This window comes from Oncorhynchus nerka, linkage group LG10 (assembly GCF_034236695.1).
Source record: "Oncorhynchus nerka isolate Pitt River linkage group LG10, Oner_Uvic_2.0, whole genome shotgun sequence".
Taxonomy (NCBI): domain Eukaryota; kingdom Metazoa; phylum Chordata; class Actinopteri; order Salmoniformes; family Salmonidae; genus Oncorhynchus; species Oncorhynchus nerka.
In genome coordinates this window covers 61,248,618-61,266,577 of record NC_088405.1, presented here as the reverse complement: position 1 = coordinate 61,266,577, position 17,960 = coordinate 61,248,618, and the positions used below count along the sequence as shown (strand labels likewise).

General features: G+C 39.9%; 1 protein-coding gene across 2 annotated transcripts in view; it reads left to right on the top strand.

Moving 5' to 3' along the window:
* LOC115135744 (androgen receptor-like) overlaps positions 1–17,960 on the top strand; it is a 45,527-nt gene that overhangs the window by 12,038 nt on the left and 15,529 nt on the right. For both annotated transcript variants that reach the window (XM_029670795.2, XM_029670797.2), the window contains exons 2-3: positions 574–725; positions 4,985–5,101. In XM_029670795.2, coding sequence (XP_029526655.1) covers positions 574–725; positions 4,985–5,101 — 269 coding nt within the window. The remainder of the gene's footprint in view (positions 1–573; positions 726–4,984; positions 5,102–17,960) is intronic.

Genomic DNA, 17,960 nt, shown 5'->3' with positions numbered 1-17,960 from the left:
ATATACAATCCAGGTCTCAATTGTCTCAAGGCTTAAAATCCTTCTTTAACCTGTCTCCTCCCCTTCATCTACACTGATTGAAGTGGATTTAACAAGTGACATAAATAAGGGATCATAGCTTTCACCTGTACTCACCTAGTCAATCTATGTCATGGAATGTATGTGTTTTGTATAGTCGGTGTATATCACAATGTTTATTTATTTTTTAGCAAAATAACAACTTGCTTAAGCGACGTGCCTTTCATAATGTTAGCAATTGTTCTGTGCTTTTCAATTTGTCATATCATGACAATCAAGCTCTGCTGGTACACTATTGTAGTTTTGATTAATTTGAATATTCCATTAGTCCATTCTCAATGGTTTCACCCCTGAAGGAAAAATTACAGGCCTCAAGCATTAGGTTATGGTCACTTCTGTTAAAATGTCAGGACACAACTTATCAGAGTGTATGTAGTGGCAAAAGAGAGAGGCAGAGGGTAATAGGAACACATGTGCTTATTGAAGGATGCTGTTGAGTAATTATGTACTGTTTGTTTGTGATGTTTCTAAAAAGCCTTTAATATGTTCCTAAAGGTTTGAGGGTGGCAGAGACCACATGTTCCCCATGGAGTTCTTCTTCCCGCCCCAGAGGACCTGTCTGATCTGTGCAGATGAAGCATCTGGCTGCCACTATGGAGCGCTAACCTGTGGCAGCTGCAAAGTGTTCTTCAAGAGAGCTGCAGAAGGTAAGACTGGATAAAGTAATATGCCATTGCACCTCTCCACACAGGAGAAAGAGCAGAGCATCAATGGTGGAAATGGGATCCATAAACCAGATCCACCTCTCATGCTTTTTGGAAATAATGTATTAGATATAATGATGCCGTAAGAAAAATAGTTCTTAATCTCTATGTATTTCAAAGGACAATACCCATAGTATTGACATGGTTTATTTGGAATATGTCAAAACCAATCTATGTACATTTTTTACAAAATTGCCAGAAGTTACATTCATCCTCGTCTACCCATCTGGGAAATCCTCATATGGAAAGTCATTACATTTTTTCAGTGAATCAACCTGTGAGTCATATGACATATGAAATCCTGTTTCTGAGTAAAAGCTCATGATTATGAGCAGGGATGGGCACAGCTAATCGAATATCCAGATATCTGGCCTGACATAGGTATGCTACGTTTCCCACTTCAAATAGCAATTACAGTCACGCACCTAACAGAGTTTCTACAAGATCTGACACAGATCAATAAAAAACAATCACCAGAAACTCCCAGCGCATAAAAGGGTTAGTTGTTTAGCAACAAAACCGACGTTTGCGCAACTATGGGGCAAAACAGACAGGGTTGGCTTAGATTGTTAACAACATGTAAACTACACTGAACAAAAATATGAACGCAACATGTTCCTTGAGCTGAAATAAAAGATCCCAGAAAATGTTCCATATGCACAAAAAGCTTATTTCTCTCAAATGTTGTGCACAAATTTGTTTACATCCCTTCTAGTGAGCATTTCTCCATTGCCAAAATAATCCATCCACCTGACAGGTGTGGCATATCAAGAAGCTGATTAAATAGCATGATCATTACTAGGGTTGCACATTTTGAGGAATATTCAGAGGTGGAAACTTTCAGTGGGAATATATGGGAATTAATGGAAATATATGCAAATTCATATGAATACCATTTAATTGTAGATGTTTTATGCATTGGATATATTTACCATATCATATGGAGACAGAAACATAAACCTTTTACCTTATCATAAGTAGACATATTTGCAAATGATTAAATCCTTCCAATAGAAATTTTAAAAACAATTTAGTTACGAATTGAACTTTAATTAAATGAGTTGATCCTTCACATGGGATGATTTCACTGAACAACAAAAGAAAGGGAATATTGAATGATCCCCAATGATCTATCGCATCTCCCAAAAACGTTTTAAACATACATCTGTAAAATGATACGTCTAGAAACTGAAGCTTTGGTGGTCTTTCTCTCAGGCTTCCATGTCTTCTCCCTGGACCTCCTTAATGTCCACTTCTTGAACATCAAACTCTGAGGCCTCATCTTCACTGTCATTTTCCAACCTTGTTGAGGATGGCTCGTTGTCAGGCTCAAAAAGCGATCCACAAAGTCCCTTCCACCAGGTGGCTGATGAGATATGTTAGCACGACTGCCATGTTGCATCTCCATCCCAAAGCCCTTGCTTTGGAAGTGTACTTCGCCAGACTGCCAAGAACCTTGCTCTCATCCAGGCCAAGGTGACGAGACACAGTAGTGATGACACCATAGGTCTTGTTGATCTCAGCACCAGACAGGATGCTCTTGCCAGCATACTTAGGGTCCGACATGTACGCTGTGGCGTGTATGGGCTTCAGGCAGAAGTCTTAATGCTTTTTGATGTATTTCAAAACTGCAGTTTCCTCTGCTTGGAGCAACAGTGAAGTGGACAGGGCAGTACGGATTTCTTCTCTTACATCTGAAAGCAGAGTCTGAACACCAGACAGGATGGCATTGTCTCCCTCAATCCGTGCAATAGCTAATGCTATAGGTTTCAGGAGTTTCAGGCTGCTTACCACTCTCTCCCAAAATACATCATCCAGGAGGATCCTCTTGATGGGGCTGTCTATTTCAGCAGACGGTGATATGGCCATTTCTTGGAGAGACTCCTTCCCCTCCAGGAGACTGTCAAACATGATGACAACACCACCCCAACGGGTGTTTCTGGGCAGCTTCAATGTGGTGCTCTTATTCTTCTCACTTTGCTTGGTGAGGTAGAGTTCTGCTATAACTTGATGACCCTTCACATACCTAACCATTTCATTGGCTCTCTTGTAAAGTGTATCCATTGTTTTCAGTGCCATGATGTCCTTGAAGAGCAGATTCAATGCACGAGCAGCACAGCCAATGGGGGTGAAGTGAGGGTAGGACTCTCCACTTTAGACCAAGCAGCCTTCATGTTCGCAGCATTGTCTGTCATCAGTGCAAATACCATCTGTGGTCCAAGGTCATTGATGACTGCCTTCAGCTCATCTGCAATGTAGAGACCGGTGTGTCTGTTGTCCCTTGTGTCTGTGCTCTTATAGAATACTGGTTGAGGGGTTTTTCCTTGCCCACGAACATTCAACCATTCATCAGAGATAATTGCAATACAGTCTGCTTTCTCTATGATTTGCTTGACCTTCACTTGAACTCTGTTGAACTCTGCATCCAGCAAATGAGTAGATAAAGCATGTCTGGTTGGAGGGGTGTATGCTGGGAGAAGAACATTCAGAAATATCTTCCAATACATATTGCCTGTGAGCATCAGAGGTGAACCAGTTGCATACAGAGCTCAAGCAAGACATTCACCAGCATTTCTCTGACTACGTACCTCCACTGAGTCAAAAACACTTCTGATTCCAGGAGGACCATGAGCAGTTGCTATTGATAAGGTGTCTGATTCATAATTTTCACCTCGAATAGATGTAGAGCGACTTTTGTCAGAGGTTGCTTGTTGTGAGCTCTGAGGGAACTTTGTGCACTTGGCCAGATGATTCTGCATCTTTGTGGCATTCTTCACACATGATTTGGCACAGTATTTCCAAATGTACACAGCTTTTCCTTCTACATTAGCTGCTGTGAAATGTCTCCACACATCAGATAGTGCACGTGGCATTTTCCTGTAAAGATGAGGAAAAAATGAGTAAAAATAAATACAATTCCATGTACAGATAAATAGTTAAGCAGTTAGATTAAACAACTCCTTTGTAAGGTAAATGTTATAAAATGAAACATGTATGGAAACAGGTGAATTAACACTCTTCAGTTAGCAGGCTCAAGTTGCAATTCCATTGAATTGGGGATAGTTTAACCAAAATATGCACATCGGGCTCCGCTCCCGAGCATACTACTCGCCAATGTCCAGTCCAGTCTCTTGACAACAAGGTAGACGAAATCCGAGCAAGGGTTGCCTTCCAGAGAGACATCAGAGATTGTAACGTTCTTTGTTTCACGGATACATGGCTCACTCGGGATAAGTCATCAGAGTCGGTACAGCCACCTGGCTTCTTCACGCATCGCGCAGACAGAAACAAACATCTCTCTGGTAAGAAGAAGGGCGGGGGTGTATTCCTTATGATTAACGAGACGTGGTGTGATCATAACAACTTACTGGAACTCAAGTCCTTTTGTTCACCTGACATAGAATTCCTTACAATCAAATGCCGACCGCATTATCTACCAAGAGTATTCTCTTCGATCATAATCACAGTAGTGTATATCCCGTAGCTTCAAGCTTGCCTTGAAGTGCTGGGCATCTTATTATGACATGCATTATCTGAATTAGTCCCACAGAATTGGAGGAACTTTGAATGACTTTGAACTTCCGAGTTGGTTTAATATTGGACCAGAGAAAACGTTACCTAGCTGGTTAACAAGCTTCTGTATGCAGAGCTGTGCTAGAATTAAAAATACGTCTAACCTTTTTGTTAGTATCATTAACTAGCATTGAAAAAGTCAATCCATTCTTCTCTAATTAAACATCTAATTTCGGAATAACGTCAGTAGGCTACAGTAACCTATGATTCATAGGGGGAGGGGCAGGTAGCACACACACACACACACACATTCACTGTAAAATATTTCCAGCTGGCAAGCAGATGCTGGAAAAACTTCCTGAGCGACAGAGTGAGGTCTTTGCATAGGCGCTTTGTTGTGGGACTGGAAAGAAATGCCCGGAATGTAAAATAACGTTATTAACCGGTTCCCATGCTTTTAAAATAACAGTTCCAGAACTGTATAGATCACTTTCGTTTTTGGTTCGGGTTCTGTTACTCAAAAAATGTTGTTATTTTCCGGTTTCTGTTTCCTGAACCGGTTCCAACCATTGGTTTCTGTGGTAATCATTTATGACTTACAACCATGTTACAACCATGATGTAACTTTCCTCCTCATTCAAAATAGAATTTCGTATTCTCTTATTCTTATCTTTGTTTGTCTTTGTTAGGTAAACAGAAATACCTGTGTGCCAGCAGAAACGACTGCACCATCGATAAGCTTAGACGGAAGAACTGCCCATCATGTCGACTGAGGAAGTGTTTTGAAGCTGGGATGACCCTCGGAGGTAAATACAACTATCAAGTCAATTTATTAAGTCAATGAGAAATATAAAGTACTTAGTGATCCATCCGCCCACCCACTGATCGATTATCATGGACAAAAGTGTGTGTATGTGCAAAACATTAAGAATACCTTCCTTATATTGAGTTGCAACTAGGGCTGTTACGGTGACTGTATTACCACCACACCGGCAGTCACGAGTAATGACCGCAGTCAAATTCCATCTGACCGTTTAGTAACAGTAACTAGGCTTCTCCAAGCTCTGATGCTGCTGATGGTCATTAGTAGCCTACCAAACTTGCTAATTGCCTGGTGCTCAGGACTTTATTGTCCCTCTAATCACTCTGACATCAATGCAAATGTAATCAAAAATCAAATCAAACACCTCATGAGAGCCCATGAGCTCATGTTGCACAACATTTCTATAGGCTATGCAATTGTGTGAGAAAACAGAGTTTTGAAGACCTCTATTAAAAATAGGAGGATCCAATCAGCTTTCTATAGGCTAGGTATACTATATTTATTTCTCAACTTTCCTAATATTAAGCACATAGCTTCGCTTTACAACAGGAGTAAAGCCTACCTGGCTGGCATGAAAATGAACCATGGGAAAAGCGTCCTCCATTCGCTATTTAAGTGCATAGATGACATTTAAAAAAATCCCTGCCCACGTTCTGAGATAGTTGCATGATAATGGTCCATTCTAAATCAAAACTAATTTCACACATATATTATTTAGTATATGTAAAGACAAGATTAAATCAATAATAGTCTGATGGGTAACAATATTAGCCTATCACCCGTGAATGATATTTCACTTGAATGATGCCCAGCTTGTGTGCAATAGAGCAAGAAACAGTGCATGCTTATTTTCTGCAACTTTTTTCAAATCATAGTCTCACACCTCATGTAGCCTAGCCCATAGGCCTATATGTTTTGATAAGGTTTGTAATCACAACTAACGTGTCCAAATAACTTCTTAAAATTAAGCACATTAATCTGCTTTAAAACCGGTGTAGAGCCTAACTGGCATACATAGGCGGCGTGTGAGTTTCAAGTATGGGGAAGACCATTTTCACCATAAAAATGCACTTTTATAATAAGCATTACATGCATAATCGCATTTGTGGTCACTTTTGAGAATGGTGTTTTCCCGCTAATTGATTGCATTTTGGAACATTCATGCTTATAGCCTATGGTCGTGTGCATATTGCTGTGCTTACAATGTGAAGAAATAGCCTAATAGTTTATCAACATTTTAAGATAAACGTTCTGATTTGTTGCATCAGCCTCATTCCACTTTCTCTGATTACGATCTTGTCTCATCGCTGCAACTCCCCAACAAGCTCGGGAGAGGCGAAGGTCGAGTCATGCGTCCTCCAAAACATGACTTGCCAAGCCGCACTTCTTAACGCCCGCTCGCTTAACCCGGAAGCCAGCTTTACCAATGTAATGGAGGAAACACCATTCCACTGATGACCGAATTCAGCCTACAGATGCCCGGCTCGCCACAAGGAGTCGCTAGAGCGCGATGAGCTAAGTAAACCTCCCCGGCCAAACCCGGACAACGCTGGGCTAATTGTGTGCCGCCATATTGGACTCCCGATCACAGCTGGTTGTGACACAGATTGGAATCAAACCCCATTGCAATGTTTTAGACTGCTGCGCCACGCGGGAGGCCCTGCCTCATGACTTTTTAAAGGTTATTTGATGCAAGTGGTTGTATTAATTTAGGATCTATCGCATCCCACAATTTATTTATCGCACAGAAGGACAAGGTGACCAATAGAATAAGTCAACTTTTGTACTATGGGGGATAGTAGATTGACGTAGGCTAGTGCTTTTTCTGTTCATTTAGCCTACTCATCTTGTTGGCTGACAAAAAATAAATGTGGACAGTTCTTATAACATCTTAAATATGCGCCTCGGATTTCGATAAGAAGGAAGTGCGCAGTGGAGTCCCCGATGTGTCTGTCTTTACTTGTAGCCTTCTTCAGAGCTGAGATAGATGCCTCTGAGAAGAGCCCAATCACATGACGGACATTGGCTAATAAGAATTGCGATATCTGAGGGAGGCATGTGAGTGAGAGGTGCTTCGGAAGACGCAGCTGGGAGAAGGGAATTACAATTATTGTAATCAGCCAAAGGGCATAATGGCCGCTGGCTGCAAAAGGCATGGATTTTAGGAGGATGCCGCCGGGAAATTAGAGGCTTTTATCAAGTGCTGGTCAATTTGTGAATGAGTGACTGATGAAGTGTGTGCAGCCTGTGCAAGAAACAAAGCAGAGCTCATGCCTTTCGTGCAACTTTTTTCAAATCATCATTAGTCGCATCATGCAGCATCATGTTTGTATCACAACTAAAGTTGCATAAATAACTCTAAATTAAGCATATAGCAGGACCTGTTTCTTTGTTAACCACTCAACACAGAATAGCCGCATGTGGACACTCCCTCAGAAATCGTTTGGAGAAAACATCCTTTCTATTTCATTCAGCTATGTTAAAATGAATAGTTCATACTATAAAATAATACAAAATAATGCCACAGAATTCTAAGCAAATCTTGCCTGCTAAATGAACTAGTATAGGCCATAGCCATATGGCATAGCCAGATCAGGGCCTAACATAAGGACAGCTCAGAGTAAGATATTCTGTTCTTCTGAAATATATTACATTTTCTTCATGTCATGTTTCTTTAGACTTGTCTAAAATAAATAATTAACTTATTGTGATGGTGTAGGCTATATTAAATTGATTTATTAGACTTATTAAAATGTAGATGTTCCAAAGGTCTGCATCAGTGGCTTGTAGGCTATGCGTGGAAGCCAGGAGATGCTAAATGTGTTTATGTTAATCAATGGCCAATTACCATGAGACTGGCAGTTGTTTGCTTGACAATCATGGGCTGACAAAATTTCATGACCGCCACAGCCCTAGTGCCCTCAGAACTGCCTCAATTTGTTGGGACATAGACTCTACAAGGTGTCAATAGCGTTCCACAGGGATGCTGGCCCATGTTGACTCCAATGCTTCCCACAGTTGTGTCAATTTGGCTGGATGTCCTTTGGGTGGTGGACCATTCTTAATACACACAGGAAACTGTTGAGCGTGAAAAAACACAGCAGCGGTGCAATTCTTGACACTCAAACTGGTGTACCTGGCACCTTTTACCATACCCAGTTAAAATGTACTTAAATATTTTGTCTTGCCCATTCACCCTCTGAATGGCACACATTCACAATCCATATCTCAATTGTCTCAAGGCTGAAAACATATTATTTAACCTGTCTCCTCCCCTTCATCTACACTGATTGAAGTGGATTTACCAAGTGACATTAATAAGGGATCATAGCTTTCAACTGGATTCACCTGTTCAGTCTATGTCATGGAAAGAGCAGGTGTTCTTAATGTGTTGTACACTCGGTGTATATACAGCATGAGCACATTTCTCATTTTAGGGCATACAACTGAACTACAGGGTTAAACTCAGCATGGAGGATTTTTCTGCAATGCTCCCTTTCAGTCTAAGTACCTGATTTCTTGTGAATGTTGCAACCAGTACTACACATCTTAGCCAGCTCTCTTGAATCGCTGCATCACAAAGGGAAATACTACTGCTAATCAAGCCTCTGACTGTGCCACCAGGCAATTTAGACCTATTTCATTCACTTTCCCTTACAGTCACCCAGAGCTGTTTGTCGTATTAGGTCTCAAAGATGGACATGTGCTGGACAAATTTCCGTTCTTGTGTTCAATTTTCACTCCCTTCCATTTTCTCATTCTGTTAACGGTGAAAATTGCACAGAGAAGCACAAAGCTGACATGAGACATGTGAATTAAAGGAGCAGAAATGCTGGTAATTTAGCCACCAGACGCTGACAAGCCCATGGGGGAAAATGCGATGTGATGCTGTGATTGTCAGGGAAAGGCACCTCTATTCCAGTTGCAGTTAGAAAGTGCCTTCCTTCCCCTCAAGCGCTCCTCTCATAGATTTTTTATGTGCACAGGTAAGTTTGTGACAGTAATTTGAAAGCTCAGACGAGGGCTTCAAATGTGAAAGATTCTTCTCTGATTACGGACTAATGCATTGGTTGAATTTGTTTTACTGCAAAATGGAAGAGACTAGTTAAGTATCATTGCAAGGAGGTTTTCTTTTGGAATGCAGAATTCCATATTACGTAATTACTCTCAAAATTGTAATTACTTCTCCAAATAGAACATTGATATGGCAGTTAATTTTACAGATCCACTGAAGCTATTTAATTTAGCATAGGTATATTGAAATAGAAAAAGCATTGAAAATATAATCTGGGTGACATTTTCCTGCTCCTAACCTTACCATTTGCAGCTAAAAAAATATGTATATGGTTACAGGATAGACTTTCTATGTCGGCTGAGGCCTAGTAATCAACCCTGGGATTAAATGTGTTGTGTCTTGTAGGGTACAGTAACAGTTGAAGGCAATTACACCAACTCCTGGAATATTAGAGGTGCTTCCTGTTTCCCGATTCCCACCCTCCATTCTCTTGCTAAAAAAAAGAATGATGATTTGAAACTTGAACCTTTTCCCAAATTCCATTTGAGCTTTAAAAGTCCTCTCTGCATTTGCCTTTGTGCATGGCAAATCCCATGTTTAATAACATGTTTTTGAGGAGTTCATACAGTGCATCCGGTAAGTATTCAGACCCTTTAACTTTTTCAACATTTTGTTATGTTATTCTAAAATTCTAACATTTTAAAAAGTATCATCAATCTACACACAATACCCCATAATGACAAAGCGAAAAAGGTCTTTAGACGTTTTTGACAAAGAAAATATTTATTTACATAAGTATTCAGACCCTTTGCTATGAGACTCGAAATTGAGTTCAGGTGCATCCTGTTTCCATTGACCCTGCATAAGATGTTTCCACAACTTGATTGGACACCTGTGGTAAATTCAATTGATTTGACCTTATTTGGAAAGGCACACACCTGTCTATATAAGGTTCCACCGTTGACGGTGCATGTCAGAAGAGCCATGAGCTCGTAGGAATTGTCCATAGAGCTCAGAGACAGGATTGTGTTGTGGCACAGATCTGGGAAACAGTACCAAAAAAATGTCTGCAGCATTGAAGGTCCCCAAGAACACAGTGGCCTCCATCATTCTTAAATTGAAGAAGTTTGGAACCACCAAGACTCTTCCTAGAGTTGGCCGGTCACTCTGACAAAACTCTAGAGTTCCTCTGTGGAGATGGGAGAACCTTCCAGAAGGACAACCATCTCTGCAGCATTCCACTAATCAGACGTTTATGGTAGAGTGGCCAGGCAGAAGCCACTCCTCTGTAAAAGGCACATGACAGCCCGCTTGGAGTTTGCTAAAAGGCACCTAAAGGACTCTTAGACCATAAGAAACTAGATTCTCTGGTCTGATGAAACCAAGATTTAATTATTTGGCCTGAATGCCAAGCGTCACGTCTGGAGAGACCTGAAAATAGCTTTGCAGCGACGCTCCCCATCCAACCTGACAGCTTGAAAGGATCTTGCGAGAAAATGGGAGAAAGTCCCCAAATACAGGTGTGCCAAGCTTGTAGCGATATACCCAAGAAGACTCGAGGCTGTAATTGCTTCCAAAGGTTCTTCAACCAAGTAATGATAAAGGGTCTGAATACTTATGTAAATGTAATATTTGAGTTTTTATTTTGAATGCATTTCCACACATTTCTAAAAAACTGTTTTAACTTTGTCATTATGGGGTATTATGTGTAGATTCATTAAGGAAAACATCTATTTAATACATTTTAGAGAAGCCTGTAACGTAACAAAATGTGGGAAAAGTCAAGGGGTTTGAATACTTTCTGAATGCACTGTATACCCACTCTCTGACAAAACTTTGTGCAGGAAAGTAACAAGCAAGTGCAAAAGATTTTAATTATCTGCCAGCATATAATAGTTCCCGATTATCTTCATGAAAATGTGTAAATATATAAACTGTACTGTTAGACAATTCAGATCATAGTAATGTTAAGACATGAAACCCGAACAATAACTACTTGCTAGCATGCCTAAACCTAAGCCATTCCAGTTGTTAGTTACTCAAGTTTGTTTATGATATATTTAGTTTTATCGGGATCAATTCCAACTAAATTATCTTATTTTATGCATAATGTAGTTATATTTTGTGTTATGTAGCATTGTTATATTTAATTCACGTACACTTGTTGGCCAAGCACAAGTTGTAGTCTGTGGAAACAGATTAATATTCGCAAACCACCATACAATAAATGATTCAAACCTCATTCAAACCAGGAAAAGCTCAATTTTACATTTTTTTTCTATACCTACAAATCAGAAATAATTCCAAATACCATGTGTGCATATCTTAATTAATAGATATCCTCTGCTCGTCTGAGTCATTCCGTAAAGATTTCGGAAATCAGTATACTGTATATTTTTATCTTTCCTCTAAATTAGGACTAAGTTATTTGCAGAGAAAATGAACTAATGTCATGTCTTGTATGGATGCCTCTGTTTGTATTGGCATCAGTTTGAAGGGGGCGTGGATCTTAAGGGCAGCTCAACCTGACCTACTTACTATTGTATGTGTTATCCAAAGATCAGTGCCAAGATACCACCATTTTTAATATATTTGGGAATGTTTTAATTATTTTTCTTTATCTAAATTAAAGGAAGGTTTACTTATTACATCTGAAATAGAATGTCATGATTTACCATCATATTAAGATTCAGCTACTGAGGCACTGTTCATTACTCAGATTGAGAAATAAATTAACAATAATACTGGGATCCAAGTGTGAACTGATTGTTCACTCTACATTTCCTTGAGCTAATTCTATTTAGGAAATGGTATTATTGAATGTCCACCACCAAATGTATTGCCACTTTAATTTGTAGTCCCCTCTGCACGATGCATTGTTGTCACGTAGCACCTTGAAAAGCACTATGAAAGCATGCATAGTGCATGGGACCATAATTAATTTGTGGTCATGATAAGCTAGCTATAAAGATGGAGTCACTGGGCCACTCTGCACTGACAGATATTAAAGGTATATATTTTTTATTTTGGTCAAAGTTCTGCAGTCCCGTCCATAATAAGGTACATGTGTGCACCTGTTCTAGAAGAGATCATTGGTGACCCCATAATTCAGGTGATTCATTCTGCACCATCAGGATTTAACTTCCAGGTTACCTGGATGTTAATTGCATACACCTGTATGGTTTCCTTTTAGATAATAATGACTGTATCTCTGTAAAGCCAGATGGAACTTTTCAACATAATGATCTTACCAAAAGGAAAGTTAAAAAAATTAAAAAATACATATACACTTCCGGTAAAAAGTTTTAGAACACTCACTGATTCAAGGGTATTTATTTTTTGGGACTATTTTCTACATTGTAGAATAATCGTGAAGACATCAAAACGATGAAATAACACATATGGAATCATGTGGTAACCAAAAAAGTGTTAAACAAATCAGCATACAGTATATTTTATATCTGAGATTCTTCAAACCTTTGCCTTGATGACAGCTTTGTACCGTCTTGGCATTCTCTCAACCAGCTTCACCTGGAATGCTTTCCAGCAGTCTTGAAGGAGTTCCCACATATGCTGAGCACTTATTGGCTGCTTTTCCTTCACTCTGTGGTCCGACTCATCCCAAACCATCTCAATTTGGTTGAGGTCGGGGGATTGTGGAGGGCAAGTCATCTGATGCAGCACTCCATCATTGTCCTTCTTGATAAAATAGCCCTTACACAGCCTGGAGGTGTGTTGGGTCATTGTCCTGTTGAAAAACAAATGATAGTCCCACTAAACCCAAACCAGATGGGATGGTGTATCGCTGCAGAATGCTGTGGTAGCCTTGTTGGTTAATCAAAGACAGTGTCACGAGCAAAGCACCCCCACACCATCACACCTCCTCCTCCATGCTTTTACGGTGGGAAATATACACATGAGGAGGTCATCCGTTTACCAACACCGCGTCTCAGAAAGACACGGCGGTTGGAACCATAAATCTACAATTTGGACTCCAGATCACATGACAAATTCCGACTGGTCTATTGTCCATTGCTCATGTTTCTTGGCCCAAACAAGTATTTTCTTCTTAATTGGTGTTCTTTAGTAATGGTTTCTTTGCAGCAATTTGACCATGAAGGCCTGATTCACACAGTCTCCTCTGAACAGTTGATGTTGAGATGTGTCTGTTTACTTGAACTCTGTGAAGGATTTATTTGGGCTGCAATTTCTGAGGCTGGTAACTCTAATGAACTTATCCTCTGCTTCAGAGGTAACTCTGGGTCTTCCTTTCCTGTGGTGGTCCACATGAGAGACAGTTTCATCATAGCACTTGTTTTTGTGACTGCACTTGAAGAAACTTTAAGTTCTTCTAATGTTCCGGATTGACTGACCTTCATATCTTAACGTAATGATGGACTGTTGTTTCTCTTTGCTTATTTGAGCTGTTCTTGCCATAATATGGACTTGGTCTTTTACCAAATAGGGCTACCACCCCTACCTTGTCACAACACAACTGATTGGCTCAAATACATTAAGAAGGAAAGAAATTCCACAAAATAACTTTTAGGAAGGCACACCTGTTAATTGAAATGCATTCGAGGTGACTACCTCATGAAGCTGTCATCAAGGAAAAGGGTAGCTATTTGAATTTGGAATTTCAAATATAAAATATATATATTGATTTGTTTAACACGTTTTTGGTTACTACATGATTCCATATGTGTTATTTCATAGTTTTGATGTCTTCACTATTATTCTGCAATGTAGAAAATAGAAAAATAAAGAAATAGCCTTGAATGAGTAGGTGTTCTAAAACCTTTGACCGGTAGTGTACATGTTTTATTGTCACATACAGGAGTTCCAGTGGGCAGGAAATGCTTTCACTCACCATTTAGATTTTAAAATGTTGTTTTTCCTCTTTGCACTATACCCCCGGTAAACGACTTTTCCAAAAACAGCATAACACATTACAAAGTAAACTATAGCAATCCTCACGCTAAAACATTGAAATAATTTGTTTGCTGTGTTGAAGTACATCCATACTAATACTGTAACAATACAGTAAATGATTGCTGCATTTGTAAGCTTCTAATATTGTCATCAAGGTGTATCCCTGTGACATGGTGTGCCCACTGTCTCTGTCTGACCTTACCAAATGGCCTGCTCTGCCCACTGTTGCCATGGTCATTGATCCGCTAGCCAAGGTTCCAGCCTCCCTCTCACATTGCTCACCTAGTTACAGTTGAAGTTTACATACACCTTAGCCAAATACATTTAAACTCATTGCCTTTTAAATAGTTTAACTTGGGTCAAATGTTTCGGGTAGCCTTTCTCACAAGCTTCCCACAATAAGTTGGGTGAATTTTGGCCCATTCCTCCCGACAGAGCTGGTGTAACTGAGTTAGGTTTGTAGGCTTCCTTGCTCGTACACACTTTTTCAGTTCTGCCCACAAATGTTCTATAGGATTGAGGTCAGGGCTTTGTGATGGTCACTCCAATACCTTGACTTTGTTGTCCTTAAGACATTTTGCCACAACTTTGTAAGTATGCTTGGGGTCATTGTCCATTTGGAAGACCCATTGGCGACCAAGCTTTAACTTCCTGACCGATGTCTTGAGATATATCTAGCTTCAATATATCCACATCATTGTCCTACCTCATGATGCCATCTATTTTGTGAAGTGCACCAGTCCCTCCTGCTGCAAAGCACCCCCACAATAGGATGCTGCCACCCCCGTGCTTCACGGTTGGGATGGTGTTCTTCAGCTTGCAAGCATCTCCCTTTTTCCTCCAACCATAACGATGGTCATTTTGGCCAAACAGTTCTATTTTTGTTTCATCAGACCAGAGGACATTTCTCCATGTGCAGTTACAAACCTTTTTGGAGCAGTGGCTTCTTCCTTGCTGAGTGGCCTTTCAGGTAATGTCGATATAGGACTTGTTTTACTGTGGATATAGATACTTTTGTACCTGTTTCCTCCAGCATCTTCACAAGGTTCTTTGCTGTTGTTCTGGGATTGATTTGCACTTTTCGCACCAAAGTACGTTCAGCTCTAGGAGACAGAACGCGTCACCTTGAGCGGTATGACGGCTGCGTGATCCCATGGTGTTTATACTTGCATACTATTGTTTGTACAGATGACCGTGGTACCTTCAGGCATTTGGAAATTGCTCCCAAGGATGAACCAGACTTGTGGAGGTCTACAATTGTTTTTCTGAGGTCTTGGCTGATTTCTTTTGATTTTCCCATGATGTCAAGTAAAGAGGCACTGAGTTTGAAGGTAGGCCTTGAAATACATCCACAGTTACACGTCCAATTGACTCAAATGATGCCAATTAGCCTTTCAGAGGCTTCTAAAACCATGACATAATTTTCTGGAATTTTCCAAGCTATTTAAAGGCACAGTCAACTTAGTGTATGTAAACTGACCCACTGGAATTGTGATACAGTGAATTATAAGTGAACTAATCTGTCTGTAAACAATTGTTGGAAAAATGACTTGTGTCATGCACAAAGTAGATGTCCTAACCGACTTGCCAAAACTATAGTTTGTTAACAAGACATTTGTGGAGTGGTTGAAAAACGAGTTTTAATGACTCCAACCTGAGTGTATGTAAACTTCCGACTTCAACTGTATCTTCCACAACTGGTATGTTTTTTTTTTATTGGTGGAACATTTGGCTCTAATTGCATCCATGTGTAGTCTTTTAAGCATTTGGAACAATTATGGTAATATTCAAGATACATTTCTTCCTGTCCTGTGGCTGGGTTTCTATGCATGGCTTGGCTAGATTATGATTAAACATTGCTCAAGTATTGGCAGTACATGATATGTTTTGGGGATCAATATGCCATAATTTCTCCACCATGCTTCCAATAATGTATTTAATGTGAATAGGCTCTGAGAAGGTTTTAAACAGGTGTTCACATGTATGTCATTACTGGATGGATCTATTCTGGGCCTGGGCTCATAAAAGCGTTATGACAAGCTAGAACTGAAATTGTTCTCAGAGCCTTAACCCAGTGGTGATAATGATGGCCAAGCCCGTTGAGGCACACACTGAGCAATATTATAATTGTTGCTAATTTATTCTAATTCATGACAAATGTGTCTAAGACTGTTATTATTATTACTGTGCACGTTTTAAGCCTAACACCCCTCTTTAATGCCACAAACACAAAGCCTGAGAAGATGAAGCCTCAAGTTCTCATGATTGTATCCAGGTTAGAGCTACTATGCATGCGCCACATGTTGAGGGACATCAATAGTCCTTCCTTCAGGGGCTTCTTAAGCCTGGGATCTGTGGAGAAGCAGAGTGAAGATCCCATTTATAAGCAAATCCCTTATCCTGAACTAAACTTCTGACCCGAGAAGTAACTATGCACAGGAAAACTATTCTCACCTTAGACTTCAACAAAACTTTGTAAAAGCAGCGAGAATGTATCCTACCACTCAGTTAGAGTATTTGAAATGCCTATAGGTTATTGATCAGATAGTTAGGAAGCAACTATTTGCATTTCTCTGTCACTCACACTCCTACACAGGTGCCAAGCATATAGAGGCAGCTGAAATAACAGTGTGAACCTAGAGCTCAGCAACTTCAGAGTGGTGGTGTTATCTGGCAGAAATAATTAGATTGAGTGAATGGTGGGTTATATACTTGTCTAGTCTGTGACTGTAGTCATAGGATTGTTGGTTAGGGCACAGATTGTTTGTGATAATTATTTCACTCGGATTGACTTAGTTAGGGCAGGAGATGTATCACGTCAGTAGGCTACAATTCAAAGGCATGGATAAGACCTGTTCAGTTTCTCAGTGGAGGGCGTCAACAGTCAAACATCTGCCAGAAGCTGAAAGGAAAGCCTCCCATCTCCATCCTCCCTGGTATATAAAGTTGTAGTTTTATTGTTAGTTAAGAAATAATATTTAGATACGTTGCCTAGCCCGTCTGTATCTTTAGCAGTTCACTTCGGATTGTATCCAAATGACTCACAGTTTAGGTGCTTGTTGTTGATTGTGGGTACACTACTGTACCGTATGCATACACAAATTATTGCGCCAATTAAAGCAGAGTTCTGTACATCAGAGAGAGGTCTTCATTTTATTCAACGTGATTTAGGACAAGAACATAACATTATTAGATTTTGATGAGTAAGAGATACAATGGCCTTTCATTTATCCCATGCTTCTCTAACAGATGAGACCCATCTGGTCAAATGTATTTTTAATGGGATTGTATTTTGGCAGTACCTATTAGAAGACCACGCTGTTCTAGCCTGTTAGTCTCTTACTCTATTCCTGTTGTATTGCACAAAATGATTGCAAAACTGGAATTGTTGTTTACATGGAAACATTCTCCACTTCCATAGTAACCTGAAATGAGATTAGATAATGGCAGATGTTTAAGATCAGAATGTGGAACATAAACAACTAATAATCCAGACCTTAATTTTCACATTTCAGATAAGAATGCTGTTTTGCCACAGAACCTTCCGGATACTAGCTTTGTTGGATCAAGGCCCTGAATTGAAATGGACCATAACCCCATCGCAGCTGCAGTACCACAGTACCATACGATAACGTCACTCACATTTAATGAATTCTAAGCTCTCTTATATCATAATTAAACTAAAAAGTAGGCTTTTCACTATAGCTTACAGTGTGACATATCTTATTACAGTCTCCCCTGTCAAGAGTATGCTCTCCCTTGGTACGTCGTACTTTGTTATGTTTAAACTTGAATTATTCTCATGTTTTCCCTTCCTCTACCACAGGTGATTCTTGAACCTGAATTTCTTTAAAGTTCAAATCCGCATTAGGGGAAACAGGACCTCTGTTCACCT